Source organism: Cynocephalus volans, chromosome 2 (genome assembly GCF_027409185.1).
Source record: "Cynocephalus volans isolate mCynVol1 chromosome 2, mCynVol1.pri, whole genome shotgun sequence".
Lineage (NCBI taxonomy): Eukaryota > Metazoa > Chordata > Mammalia > Dermoptera > Cynocephalidae > Cynocephalus > Cynocephalus volans.
Window position 1 is genome coordinate 203,124,180 of NC_084461.1, and position 12,196 is coordinate 203,136,375.

General features: G+C 58.0%; 1 protein-coding gene across 3 annotated transcripts in view; it reads left to right on the forward strand.

The window, feature by feature from the left end:
* The first annotated feature begins 396 nt into the window (after positions 1 to 396).
* Positions 397 to 12,196, forward strand: part of EMID1 (EMI domain containing 1) — a 43,009-nt gene continuing 31,209 nt past the window's right edge. For all 3 annotated transcript variants that reach the window (XM_063087257.1, XM_063087256.1, XM_063087258.1), the window contains exons 1-3: positions 397 to 497; positions 7,722 to 7,835; positions 8,270 to 8,373. In XM_063087257.1, coding sequence (XP_062943327.1) covers positions 397 to 497; positions 7,722 to 7,835; positions 8,270 to 8,373 — 319 coding nt within the window. The remainder of the gene's footprint in view (positions 498 to 7,721; positions 7,836 to 8,269; positions 8,374 to 12,196) is intronic.

Consider the following 12,196-nt stretch of genomic DNA (forward strand, 5'->3'; position numbering starts at 1 on the left):
GTAGAGGGGTTGTGTCCCGGCTATGTCTGGGACCGTGGCCCGGGCCTCAGTTTCCCAGTCTGCGGCACGTGGCAGGGCACCTCAGAGCTGGCACCCGCCCCCCAAAGGGCCATGAGGAGCAGGGCGTCGGGCTCAGGTGGGCACCTGGTGCGCTCCGGGCGGGGTCGCCCGGCCCCCCGGGGCTCCTTCCGGGTTGGCAGCGGCGGCGCTGGGGGCGGGGGACCGCGCCGAGGGGCCGGGCGAGGCCGGGGACGCGCGCCCCCGCCCCCTGCCCGCCTCCCTCCCGCCCTCCTGCCGCTGCGCTGGGAACCGGGCTCCGCGCGTCCGGGGCGGCGGCGACGGCGGGCGGGGGGCGGCCACGGCGAGGGGCCGCGCGCGGAGGGCGCCGGGCGCAGCATGGGCGGCCCGCGGGCCTGGGCGCTGCTCTGCCTCGGGCTCCTGCTCCCGGGAGGCGGCGCCGCGTGGAGCGTCGGGGGAGCCGCGTTCTCCGGACGCAGGTAAGGGCTCCCCGACCCTGTGCCCTGCTAGCCCGAGTTGGGGGCCGGGAGTCCGGGTACACACGCACACCCACCTCCGTGAAAGTCCGGGTTGGGAAGACGACCCCGTCCCCCACCTCAGTGGACGCGGGGACCTGGGCCACCTCGCTATCTCCCGGGAGTGTGGGGTCACCTACCCCATGTGTCTGGAGCGGCAGCCTTCCCTGCTTCCTCCCATTCAGCCCCAAAGCCCAAGAGGAGAGGGAAGGCGCGCAACAAGGGCGAAGCCCCCAAGACTTCCATCTCCCTGGCCCAAGGGCCCCTCCCTCTGCACATAGGAAAGGCCCAGGACACCCCCCAGCCGACCCTTCAGGGATTCCCCCTCCCCCTTTCCCTGCTCCTGGCTTTTTTTGGTACCCTTGCTATTTATTTCCCTCAGAGGAAGGGCTGGGGTGGAGTCACAGCCCAGTGGGTCAGTGTGGCGGCTCCCCAGGGACCTGGCATTTTGGACAGAGACAGGAGGGAGCATTCTGTCTTGCTGTGGCGGTCCTAGCAGCTGGGAAGAGTCTCTCTGCTGGTCTCTATGGAGTATCTCCCAGTGCCTGGCACTGTGGGGTCCTTTATATACAGCGTCATCAGTACTCGTTCAAGGACTGAATGAGGTAGGAAAAACTGTCCCCATTCAACAGATGAACAAACTGAGGTCCAGAGAATTGACATAACCTTCTAGGCTCCTGGGCTATTAATTGAAGAGCTGGGGTTCAAAACTGTTTTTCTGGCCTTGATGATAGCGTTTGAATCTGCCCTGGCCCCTGTCCTGGCTACAGCTCCCACCCTTGCTGGGGTTGCCTCTCAAAGGCCAGCCACCGTTGTCCAAGGCAGACAATGTGGAGGCAGACAATGTGGACTAGCCAGGCCTCTTCAGTCCTTTTCAACTCATTCAAAGGCCCGCCCAACCCCCACCCCTTACCGCCTCAATTCTTTAATTCTTTTCAGAAATTCCCCTTTCCCAGTGGTCAGGGGCCAGCAAGTCCCTGCTAGGCTAGCAAGAGCAGGTGACATGGGCAGGGCTGGAGGATGGAGGTGGCCAAGGCCTCAGAGGCCAGAAAAGCAGTTGTCTGAGACAAGGACAGACGTGTGGCAGATGTCACAGCCACCACCTACTGCATGCTGACCATGCTGGCCTGGGTTGGACACTTTACCTGCATTCATCACTTCTGGAATCTTCCCAACTGCCATTGGAGGCATGCTTTTCATAATCCCCATTTCATAGAGGTGGAAGCTGAGGCTCAGAGAGGGCTATGACCTGCCCAGAACGTGGGTGCAAGCCCCCAGGATCCCAGATGCTAAAATGACAGAGACCAGTGTCAGGCTCAGGGTGATGCTGGAGAGGGCTTTAGGCCTGGACTCCCCTCCAGCCTGTCCAGGTTAGGGCCTCTCAGCCTGGACTCCTCAACCCCTAGGGTTTCCTGGGTAGGAGCAGGACGATGTCTGTGAGCAGATGTCTGGTGGCCACTGGGGACTGTCTCCCCTTCTGCTCACAGAAGGCTGTCACAGTAGCCTGAGTGTCACAAAAGCCCTCTGGGCTTTTGCTACCATTTTACAGATAAGGAGACTGAGGCCTAGAGAGGAAAAGTGGCACCTTAATCAACACCAGTCATTGTCTAAGTCCAGTGTCTTTTTCTCCCCAGCAGACATTCTGGAGGACAGAGAGAGGCTATGAGAGGGGGTGCTGGGAAGGATTTGTAGGTCACGGTTAGGAGTTAGAGGCCCTGGCCTCCAACAGAGCAGGATTTTACTCCTGGCTTTGTCACCCACTCCATGTGTGACCTCAGGCAGGTCACTTCATGGCCATAGGTCTCAGTTTCCTCTTTGTTTCCCTCTTTCCTTCCCTCATTCCCTGCTTGAGGGTCTGTTTAGAGAGTCGACAGTCGCAGGGTCTCATGTGCAGTGGTTCCTATCGCCAGCATTAAATGGGGGTAGGGACCTGGAGCCAGAGGAGTCTGTGATCCTTGGCTTCCAGGACCTCTCCTTGTGGCTGTGTCCCAGCGTTGTTGGAGACAGCATGGGGATGTTGTGCCCCATCAGCTCTCCCTCCACCCCAGCCCGGCACCCCAGGCACCCCTTGGCAGCCGAGGGACCAGAGGCAGAAAAGAGGCTTTGTGCCCAGGGAAGGGGAGGCCCTGGAAGGCATCCAAGGGACCGCCCCCAGTCCCAGGAATTCGGTAAGACATTGAGACCCCCAGAACTAGGGTGCCCAAGGGGCTATGCAGAGCTGCCTTGGTTTGCTCCTGCCCTTGCCAATCCCCCAGTTCCAGCTGGGGCTGCTTCCTGCCCCTGCTAGGTCCCTCCCAGCCTGAACCCCCAGTCCCTTTAATGACTCATCTCAGCACTGCGGCTCTAGAGTTCAAGCTGTCACCAGCGTCCTGGCCCAGGCCTCTAGCCGCTGCCGCACCAGCTTCCTTTGGGCAAATCCTGGGATCAGAGAGAGTGCAGAGCTCAAGAATGGATGTCATCTTCCCCAGCCCCTCTCCACAGGGCTTCAATCCCAGCTCTTTGCCACATGGGTAACCTGCAGGTGCCTTTTTAGAACCCGCTTGTAAAATGCAGATTCTGACAATCAATCCCTATCTTGAAATCAAAGGGAGGACCTGTGAGGAGGACCTTCCCTTCCCCAAGCCCCAGGGAAGCCCCTGGACCACAGCTGCCAGGTGTGGGGCCCATGTCTGGGCTATGGTCCCACCGTCCAGGAACAGGAATTAACAATAGCTATTAGCTCTGTGCTAAGCACTTTGCGTGAACCCTCCCTTGCCAAGGAGATTCTGCTGTCCCCAGACAAAGTGAGGACCAGAGAGGCTTGTCCAAGGTCACCGATTTAGGAAGCAGCAGAGCCAGGACTGGAGCTTCGCCACCACCCCCCCACCCCGTGTGGCTGCTGTCACCCCACCCCCACCGCCCTGCCCCTTTCATTCCTCTCCTTTTCATAGCGGCCCTTGGCCCCAGGCCCGCTTGGCTGCCTCCTGCAATTAGCCCCTATCACTGTTCCGGATCGCAGCCCTGGGCCCTGTGGAGACAAAGTCCCCTGGGCCCCTCGTGGCATGGGGTGGAGAGCAGGTGGGGGGGCCTACTGGGGGTGGCTGGTGCCAGGCTGAGCTGGTCTGGCCTGTTTCTCCCCTCCTGGTGGCCTCTGGGGTCCAGGAGGAGCTGCATGGGCAGAAGTGGCAGGCCCAGGAAGGGAGTGCTGCCTCCTCCCAGCCCCAGCCCTCACCCTGCCCAACGCCCAGCCTCACCTGGCTCTTGGGCAGCTTGTCACGGACCACACCCCAGGGAAGGATGCCCCATGGGGCAGCAGGGTAGAGGCAGGGCATCCAGGTACTTTGCCCATCTCTGGGAACCTCAGGTCCTGGGACCTCTGCCCAGGGCCATTGTCTGTTCTTGGTCATTTAGTCATTCATCAAACATTGTTGAGCGTCCTCGGGCTGAGCCCTATGTTGGCTTGCTTTCTGTCCATGCCCTTCCCCCAGAACCTGTGGGAGAGAGTAAAGCTCAGGTCGACTGTGAGTGGCTGAGGGGGGACCCTAAAGTGGCCAGTCCTGCCTGGCCTTGGGTCTGAGACCCAAAGGATGTGTAGGAATTTTCCAGAGCAGGGTGGGAGGGGGCTTTCCAGGCAGAGGATCCTCCTAGGCAAAAATGAGAGGTGAGAGAGGGAGCAGCATGAGTGTGGGAGAGGTGAAGGATGAAGGATGGAGCAGGCAGGGTTGCAGAGCAGTAGGGAGCCATGGTGGGCTGTGGATTTCCCAGCAGGCAGTGGCAGCGTTATGTCTGTGCTTTAGAGAAGGCCTCTTGCTGCCCCTGGAAAATGGACAGAGGGGCGAGAGGGTAGCAGGCCCAGGCTGGGACCCTGTGGAGGAGCTTGGGCTTATACTGGGAGCATCAGGGCTGGGTTCTCAAGGTGGAGGATGGAAAATTTTGTTTTCTCTAACTTCCTTCTGGTGAAAAGAAGGGCAGCTCAGGCAATTGTGGACAGTCACAGGCTCACCTCTCCCAGCCCAGTCCAGGGGCTGGGTAGGCAGGTGCGCATGCACGTATGTGAGGGCACAGGGCCTTGTGTGTGCTTGTGTGGACATAAGCGAGAGGAAGGTCATTAGTGGTTATGTGCTCCCCTGGGCCTGCCTCCACCTGTTTGTGTATATATGAGAGGTGTGTGTGTGTATGCGTGTGCATGCATGTACATGGGTGAAGACACATGCCCTTTGTGTGCCTGTGCGGATACTTGCAGAGATCACAACCTCAGCCTGTCTGTGTCCACGTGAGAGGGCCAGTGGGTGCGTGTGTGTGCTGGTGTGTGTATGTGCGTGCGCATGTGTGAGGGCACACAGCCCTATGTCTGTACATGTGGACTTGGGTACAAGGAGGACAGTTATTTCTGTGACTGAGTGTCCTGCTGGATTTGCCTCGGCCTGTCTGTGTGCATGAGTGTGTGTGTGTCTGTGTGCTTGTGTAGCTCTGTGCATGTGCACATGGGCACATGTGTGTCCATGCACTGTATGCACACATGCGTATATGTGTCCATGTGCTTGCGTATGTGGGCGTGCCCATGTGCATGTGCTCACTGCTGTGCCTGTGCATACAAGTTTGCCCCTGTATGCGGGGGCGTGTGTGTGTGTGTGTGTGTGTGTGTGTGTGTGTTGTGTGTGCATGTTTGTGTGCATCTGCATGCTGGCATGGAGTATTCATTCCGTGCCCAGATTACTCCCTCCATACTCCTTTTCTTCATTCCTGAGCTCCTGGGCCGGGCTGGGGAATGTCACATAGGCTGCAGGGAGATTCTGAGCTCCCCCCACCCCCGAATGTGTACACCAAGTTTTATACATTTTTCTGGGGAGGAGCCCCCATTCACATCAATTTCTCAAAAGAGCTTATGTCCCCATCCTCCAAACAAAACCCCAGCAGATTCAAAACCACAGCTCTAGGGACCTGAGGTTTTACAAGACAGGGAGCCTTTTTGAAATGTATCTTTTAAACATTTAAAATCGTCACCTACTCATTAGGAGAAACATTTCCAGCCTGTGGTTAAGAGGACAAGCTGTGAGTTGAGCTGTGACTGTGCCATGCCACCCCTCATGGGTGTCTGGGGCACATCCTGAACACCAGAGCCTCAGTCTTCCCATCCGTAAAGTGGTGCTCATGATAGGGTGTGAGATTTAAACAAGCTAATACATGGAAGGCCCAGGGCACAGCTCCTGGGGTGCAGCAAGCATGGTAAACGGAGGCTGCTTTAGTGTGGGAGATGGAGCAACTGGAAAGCTCTCTGCCTGCAGGGATGGCAATTTGATGAGAGAATATAATTTTCCCTAACTTTATGCACACACACTTACATATGTGGCTACATGTATAGTTGTTTGACTTTCCCTTCTTTCCTTCCTCCCTTCCTTTCTAGAATTGGCCTGTGCCTGCCTTTTCCCTCTTACCCAGGTGTCATAGCTGCTTCTCAGCACATGGAGATTTTGGGTTCTGTCTTAGTGCCTAGTTTTCTATGTCTGGTGGTCCAATAGTCATTTAGGCTATTCCCAATTTTGTGCCATTCCCGACAGTGTCACAGCAAGTGCCTGTCACGTCTGCCGTAGATGGCTGGCCAAGGGCTCTGTCAAGCTCCTGCTGCTGCTTCATGGGCCAAACTGAATTGTCCCTTCTCCCACCTCAGGCCTTTGCTTGGGCTGTTTCCTCCTCCTGGACTGATTGTAGTGTGACACAGAAAGATGAAGGGACTTCTCTAGGGTCCCACAGACAAATTTGACCAAGTTCTGGTCCTGGCCAAGGACTTTCTCCTTCCCGGTGGGCCAGGGTGGAGGCGGGGTGGCAGCTGGGGGGACTGGATTGCAGTGGACCCAATCACCTCTGTGATGGCCGGGACATTCCAGGTGCTCAGCGGCCCTCAGCGCTGCATGGGGTTATGGGTCCTGTGTGTTTTGCAGGGGCTGCGGAAGAAGGGATGGTTTCAGGTGACCCTTCTCAGCCTGAGTCCCCCACCCCAGCAGAGTTTCCTTCATGGTCTCAAGCTCAGGGTCAGCAGGTTCCCAGGCTGGGGCCTTCATAGAGCCATGGACCATGGCTCGAGTAGACGGGAAGGAGACAGGAGCTGTGGCCTTTGGGATGGAGTCAGAGGCCAGGCCAGCCACATTCCTGGGTTCAACTGCGGCTCCTCCACACACCAGCTCTGTGATGTGAGCAGTTGTCTTCACTTCCCTGAGCCTCAATTTCCCCTCTGTAAAATTGGGGAGAGGGTGCCTTCCTGGGGAGGATGTGTAGTGCTCGCTTCGGCAGCACATATACTAAAACTGGGGAGGATGTGTAAATACCCTTAGCATACAGTAAGTGATCAATATGTGCAGCGCAACATGATTATTAGTTGGCTTTTGGAGAAGTCAGTCCTCCATGCATGGGACATTGATTACACATCCTGGCTATCACACAGAGGGGACATGAGGATAATTTAGACAGGGCCTCTCCTCTCACATGCTGGTGGAGAGGGACAGGCATGAGTCACCAACTTAATCCAGTGTGACAGGTGTACAAAGTGCTGTGGGATCCAGGGCAGGAAACCATCTGATCTGCTCAGGTGGGGATGGCCGAGAGAAGAGGTGACAGCACAGCGGGGCTTTGAAGGCAGGAGGCACCAAGTGGAGGAGAGGAGAAAGGATGCTCCAGGCAGCGGCCCTACAGCAGCAAAGGCCCGGAGGTGAGGGCTCTGCAGAAGGTGTGGGCACTGGAGATCTGGGGGCTGTGGCATTGGGGTGAGCAAGGAAGGGCCATGGCCAGGTTTCCATTTTGTGACACTCCCTCTGGACAGGGACTGAGGAGCAGACAGAGAGGCTGCTGCTGTGTCCACATGGGAGGCAGGGAGCCATGGTGGCCTGGATGGGTCAAAGTTGGAGAGAAGAGATGTTGAGAAGGGAGAACACCAGTGAAAATGCCCTGCCCCATTGTGCCCCTACAGCTCATTCTCTAAGATCTCCTGAGAGCCCCTGGCACGGCCACCCCCGCTCCAGGCCATGGAATTCACCCCTCAGCCACAGGCAGCACAGAGACTCCTACTGGGGCCCAAAGAACTCAGAGCTCAGGGATCTCTCCCTGGAGACTCAGGACTACCTGGAGAGAACACGGATCCCCTCGCCTGTCCTCCCAGAGTCCTGGGCAGGGGGCTGTGCGTGGCACCTGAGCTTCCTCTCTTGGGGTCTGTTTCAGGAACTGGTGCTCATATGTGGTGACTCGCACTATCTCATGCCACGTGCAAAATGGCACCTACCTTCAGCGAGTGCTGCAGAACTGCCCCTGGCCCATGAGCTGCCCGGGGAGCAGGTGAGTGAGGTGGTGGGCAGCAGGAGCTGAAGGCATTGCAGGTGGAGGCACGATGTGGGCAGAGGCCTGGTGGTGGGATTGCAGACGGACGCCAGAGGCAGGCGGAGCAAAGGCAGCATTGACCCTGTGCCCATTCTCAGCCCCTCCCCATGTGCTCTTGGGCCCCCTGGAGGGCTTCCTGGGGGAGGGACTCTCCTTTCACCCGCATGCCTTCACTCAGCGAGTATCCACTGCTGAGGACAGCCTGGCTCAGCCTGTTGGGGCTTCCTGTCCAGTTGTTATTCAATCCCAGCATTTGGGGGATGTGGTGGGGGTTAGTGGAAGGGTTGAATCCCAGAATGCAGGAGGAGAGAGATGCTGGGTTTGTCCCCATGGGCGTCCAGGGCAGTGAGAAGGGCGCTGGAGGACCCTGTCTAAGCTGGGCACTCTTTCAGCTACAGAACCGTGGTGAGACCCACGTACAAGGTGATGTACAAGACAGTGACTGCCCGCGAGTGGAGGTGCTGCCCTGGGCACGCAGGGGTGAGCTGCGAGGAAGGTAGGACTGCCTGGCCAGCTCCCGGAGCCTCCCGCAGGTACACGTGGGCAGTAACCTGTGGCTAAGTCCGTAGACGCTGCACGCCCACAGCACTGTGCTCCCTGGACCCACTGCATGGAGCGTGGGCGAGGACGGCTCAGACACAGTTGGCGCCTACTGTCTCCCCCACCCCACCTTGTGGCGAATGCTTGCCACCTGGGAGACCCTCAGGACCCCTGGAAGAATTTCATACATGTAGCTCACGTTTTAAGTTACATCGTCCCAAGTCTTCCCTCCAAACTTGGGGAAAACCCATAGATGTTTCCATGGGATCCATACATGTTTCCTTGGGATGTGGTAACAGACACAGCATGGAAGCAAAGAGTCTCTGTAGTCAGTTGGGTGGGTCAGAGAGGTAAAAATGTCTATACCCACCCCGCAGGTGAGAAACAGGCTCAGGAAGGTGATGGGCGCACAGCTCCTAAGTGACAGAGTCAGGATTTAAACCCCATCCACCTGCCACTCGCCACCCCCTGCCTCAAGACCTTAGGGATGGGAGGACTAAGGTGGGCACCCCATGTGTGGTGCATGTCCCTTCCCACCCCATCTACCTTCTCTGTGTGCAGCTCAGGGTGGCTTGGGGCCCAGCATCCTGCAAGGCACCCAGCGTGGCAGTCCGGGCCTCCGCAGAGCCTGGCCACACTCTGACCCAGGGAGCCCTCTCTCGAGGATACCTGCCTCTCTGCTGAGGGGTCTGGGCCCCTCCCACCCTCGCTGCCTGGTGAACCCAACGAGTGGCAGATTTTCGGGCACTGAGAGCTGTGTTCCCAAGAATGGTCCTAAAGATCATGGACTGGCCTAGAAGCAGCCTGAGAGCCAGGCCCACAGGCTCCTCAGTGGGAAGAGGCATTCAGGGTCCTTCACATTCAGGAAGGTGAACATTAGTTGCAGGATGTATCCTGATGCCAGAAGCACGAACATTTAGAAATGCGGCCACATGAATCAAGGGAATGTGGCCCCCACTCTTAGGTTCTTCCTGAGAAATTTACACACTTCACCTCTCTGGGACCCCACAACAGCCCAGTTCACAGGTGGGGTGACTGAGGCCCAGAGAAGTGGAGTTGAGTGCCCAGAGTCACACAGGGATGGGCGTGGGTGGCAGAACCCACCATGATGTGAGGAAGAGAGGGGGCCTGGCGGGTTCTGACGTGGGGTGGGAGAGCGCAGTGGAGCTGGTGGGGATTGGGGTGGCCAGAGGGAAAAGGGGAGCCGGCCCATGCTGAACACCCCTGCAGAGAGGCAGCCATGTGGCCGGTGTGGGAGGCTGGGTGCAGGCAGACATCTGAAGGCAAGCCAGGAACAGCGCCCTCTCCTTGCTGGTGGGAGGAAGAGGGGAAGGTGGAAGGGCCTGAAGAGCAGAAGAGCCAGCCAGGAGGGGCGGCTGCCAAGGAGGCACAGAGGAGCTGATGGTGGGAGGTGGCACATCCCAGGGTGTGGGGCCGCCTAGGCCCAGAAGACCTGAGCCCAGGCAGGGCCTTCCCAGACAAAGGCCATTCTGTCCCTGACTCCCCTCCCAAGGGCACCCTTCCCTGTCTCTGGGGCCTTCCTGGAGCGGGTTAGGACAGAGGACGAGTGGGGGCAGCTCACATGCCATTGAATCTGGCCGCTGGAACCAGCCTAAGGGCTGGAGACTGTGCCGATGGTGAGGCAGGGGCACAAGACAGGCGTGGGGGCCAGGCCAATCCTGAGGTCTGCCACCTCCTGGTGTGGGGCCTTCAGATCCCAGCCTGGGGACAGGAGTATCCACGGCTTCATAGGTCAGGCCAGCTCTGCCACACTCCAACTGTGTGGACTTGGACTGGGGCCTCCCTGAGCATTATCCAAGTCACTGTGCAAGGGCACCAGGCTGGGGGTTCCACAATCCAGGTGGCATTTTTCTTGTGCCTACTCAGAGGGAGGGGTGACTTTGCTAAAGGGCGCCAAGCTGCTGTGTGCACTTGCAGCAACCTAGGGCTCCCCCACACTGAGCCTCAGCGTCCTCACCTGTGAAATGGGCAGGATGATAGAATCTGCCTCCCAGAGATGTGGCCAGGATGAGATGAGGTAGTAAAGACCCCACAGGTGGTGTGGCAGCCAATGATGGGTACTACGTGATGTCTATGGGATGGGAGGGGCCTCTCCCCAGCCAAGGGGTATGGGACCGCCTGGGGAAAGGGAGGTGGGCAAGGGGATGCCCAAATCCGAATTTCTGGAAAACTGCTCTACTAGGTCCCTGGGAATGGGGGACATGGAGGTGTGGGGACATTGCTGGCCCATCCCAGGCCCTGCTCTTCCTTGCACAACTGGTTTCAGGCCGGCTGCTTTCACTGCTGGTGACTGCCCATGAGGCCTGTCCAGTGCTGTGACCTGATCTTGGGGCCATAGAGCTTCATCACCAGGGGTCTCAGGGCCCAGAGTAGCCTCGAGTGAGCTGAAGAAAGAGAGGGAATACCCATCATTTCAGAATCCAGCCCTGGATCAGTTGCACTCTGCTGTGTGACTTGGGGCAAGTCACTTCACCTCTCTGAGCCTTGGCTTTATCTGGAAGTCACCTGGGATTGAGAAGTGGGCACTTATGCCGGGCACATAGTTGATACTCGATAAATGTCTTCCTCTCCCCTTCTGTCCCCTGTGCTGTGTAATCTGTGGTGACCCTGCAGACACAGCTCTGCCTCTCACCTCTGAGATCCCACTTCTCAACCAGTTGCTCAACAGGCAGGCCTCAAGTCTCCAGACTTGATGTTTATGAGGCCGGAGGGCTCCAGTGAAGGACTTCACCACTCTTAGCCCTGGTTTTCTCATCTGCAGAATGGGACATTCACTCTGTGACAGTGAATGAGGAAGATCTCATTTGATTTTTATGACAAACTCTAAGGAAAGGGCTAGAATAGGCCCCATTTTACAGACGGGGAAAATGAGGCTCAGAGAGGTGAAGGGGCTGGCCTGGAGTCACTCAGCATGTGAGAACCAGGATTGGGACATGCCTGACCAAGTTTCCAGCCTCCTGGCCTTGAGAGGTGGGGCTGGATGGCAGGGAGAGAGCTGCCTGAGGCTCTCACCTGGCCCCAGCTCACTCATCAGAAACAATGGGGCTAGTAAGGAACAATGGGCGAGGAGGAGCCAAGGCCAGAATGCAGCACGTGGGCCGGGAGGGGCGGGGAGAGGGCAGGCACAATGCCAGAGCCACGTCAGAAGGGATGGGCAGAACCCAGCAATCACCTTCTCTGGGCCAGGGCCTCACTCCCTGAGTTCCCTAAGCTGGTGACCACCCCCATGTCACCCTGCCTCTGGAGGCTCCCTGCAAACAGATCTCTCACCCATCAGCCGCATTGTCCTGAAGATGAAAGTGAGGCTCAGAGAGGGTGTGGGTCTCACACAAAGTCACACAGCAAGTAAGCATTGTGGCCGGGTTTCTCCCCAGGGCTCTGACCCTCCCCTGCACCAGACCCCTCTTGCAGTAATAATGACAAGGGGAAGGAAAGCTGCCACCGTCCTCTGTGCTGGGCACTGCATTGTATACCCACCTGCATTGTGCCATCATGTCATGGTTTGGAAGGTCCAGATGCAGAAATTGAGGCTTAGAGAGGGGAATGCCTTGCTCAGGGTAACAGCCTTAAGAGCCATGGAGCTGGATGCAGACCCTGTCGGTTTGATTCTGGCGCCAGGGCTCTTTCCCCCACAGCAGCGCTGGCTGAGGACTTCCTGGGGAGCGTGTTCACACAGTGGGAGTGCCACCTGTGAGGCTGGTGGCAGCCAAGCTCAGCCCCAGTGCTTCCAGGTAGACAGATGGAGAGGCTAGGCTCCC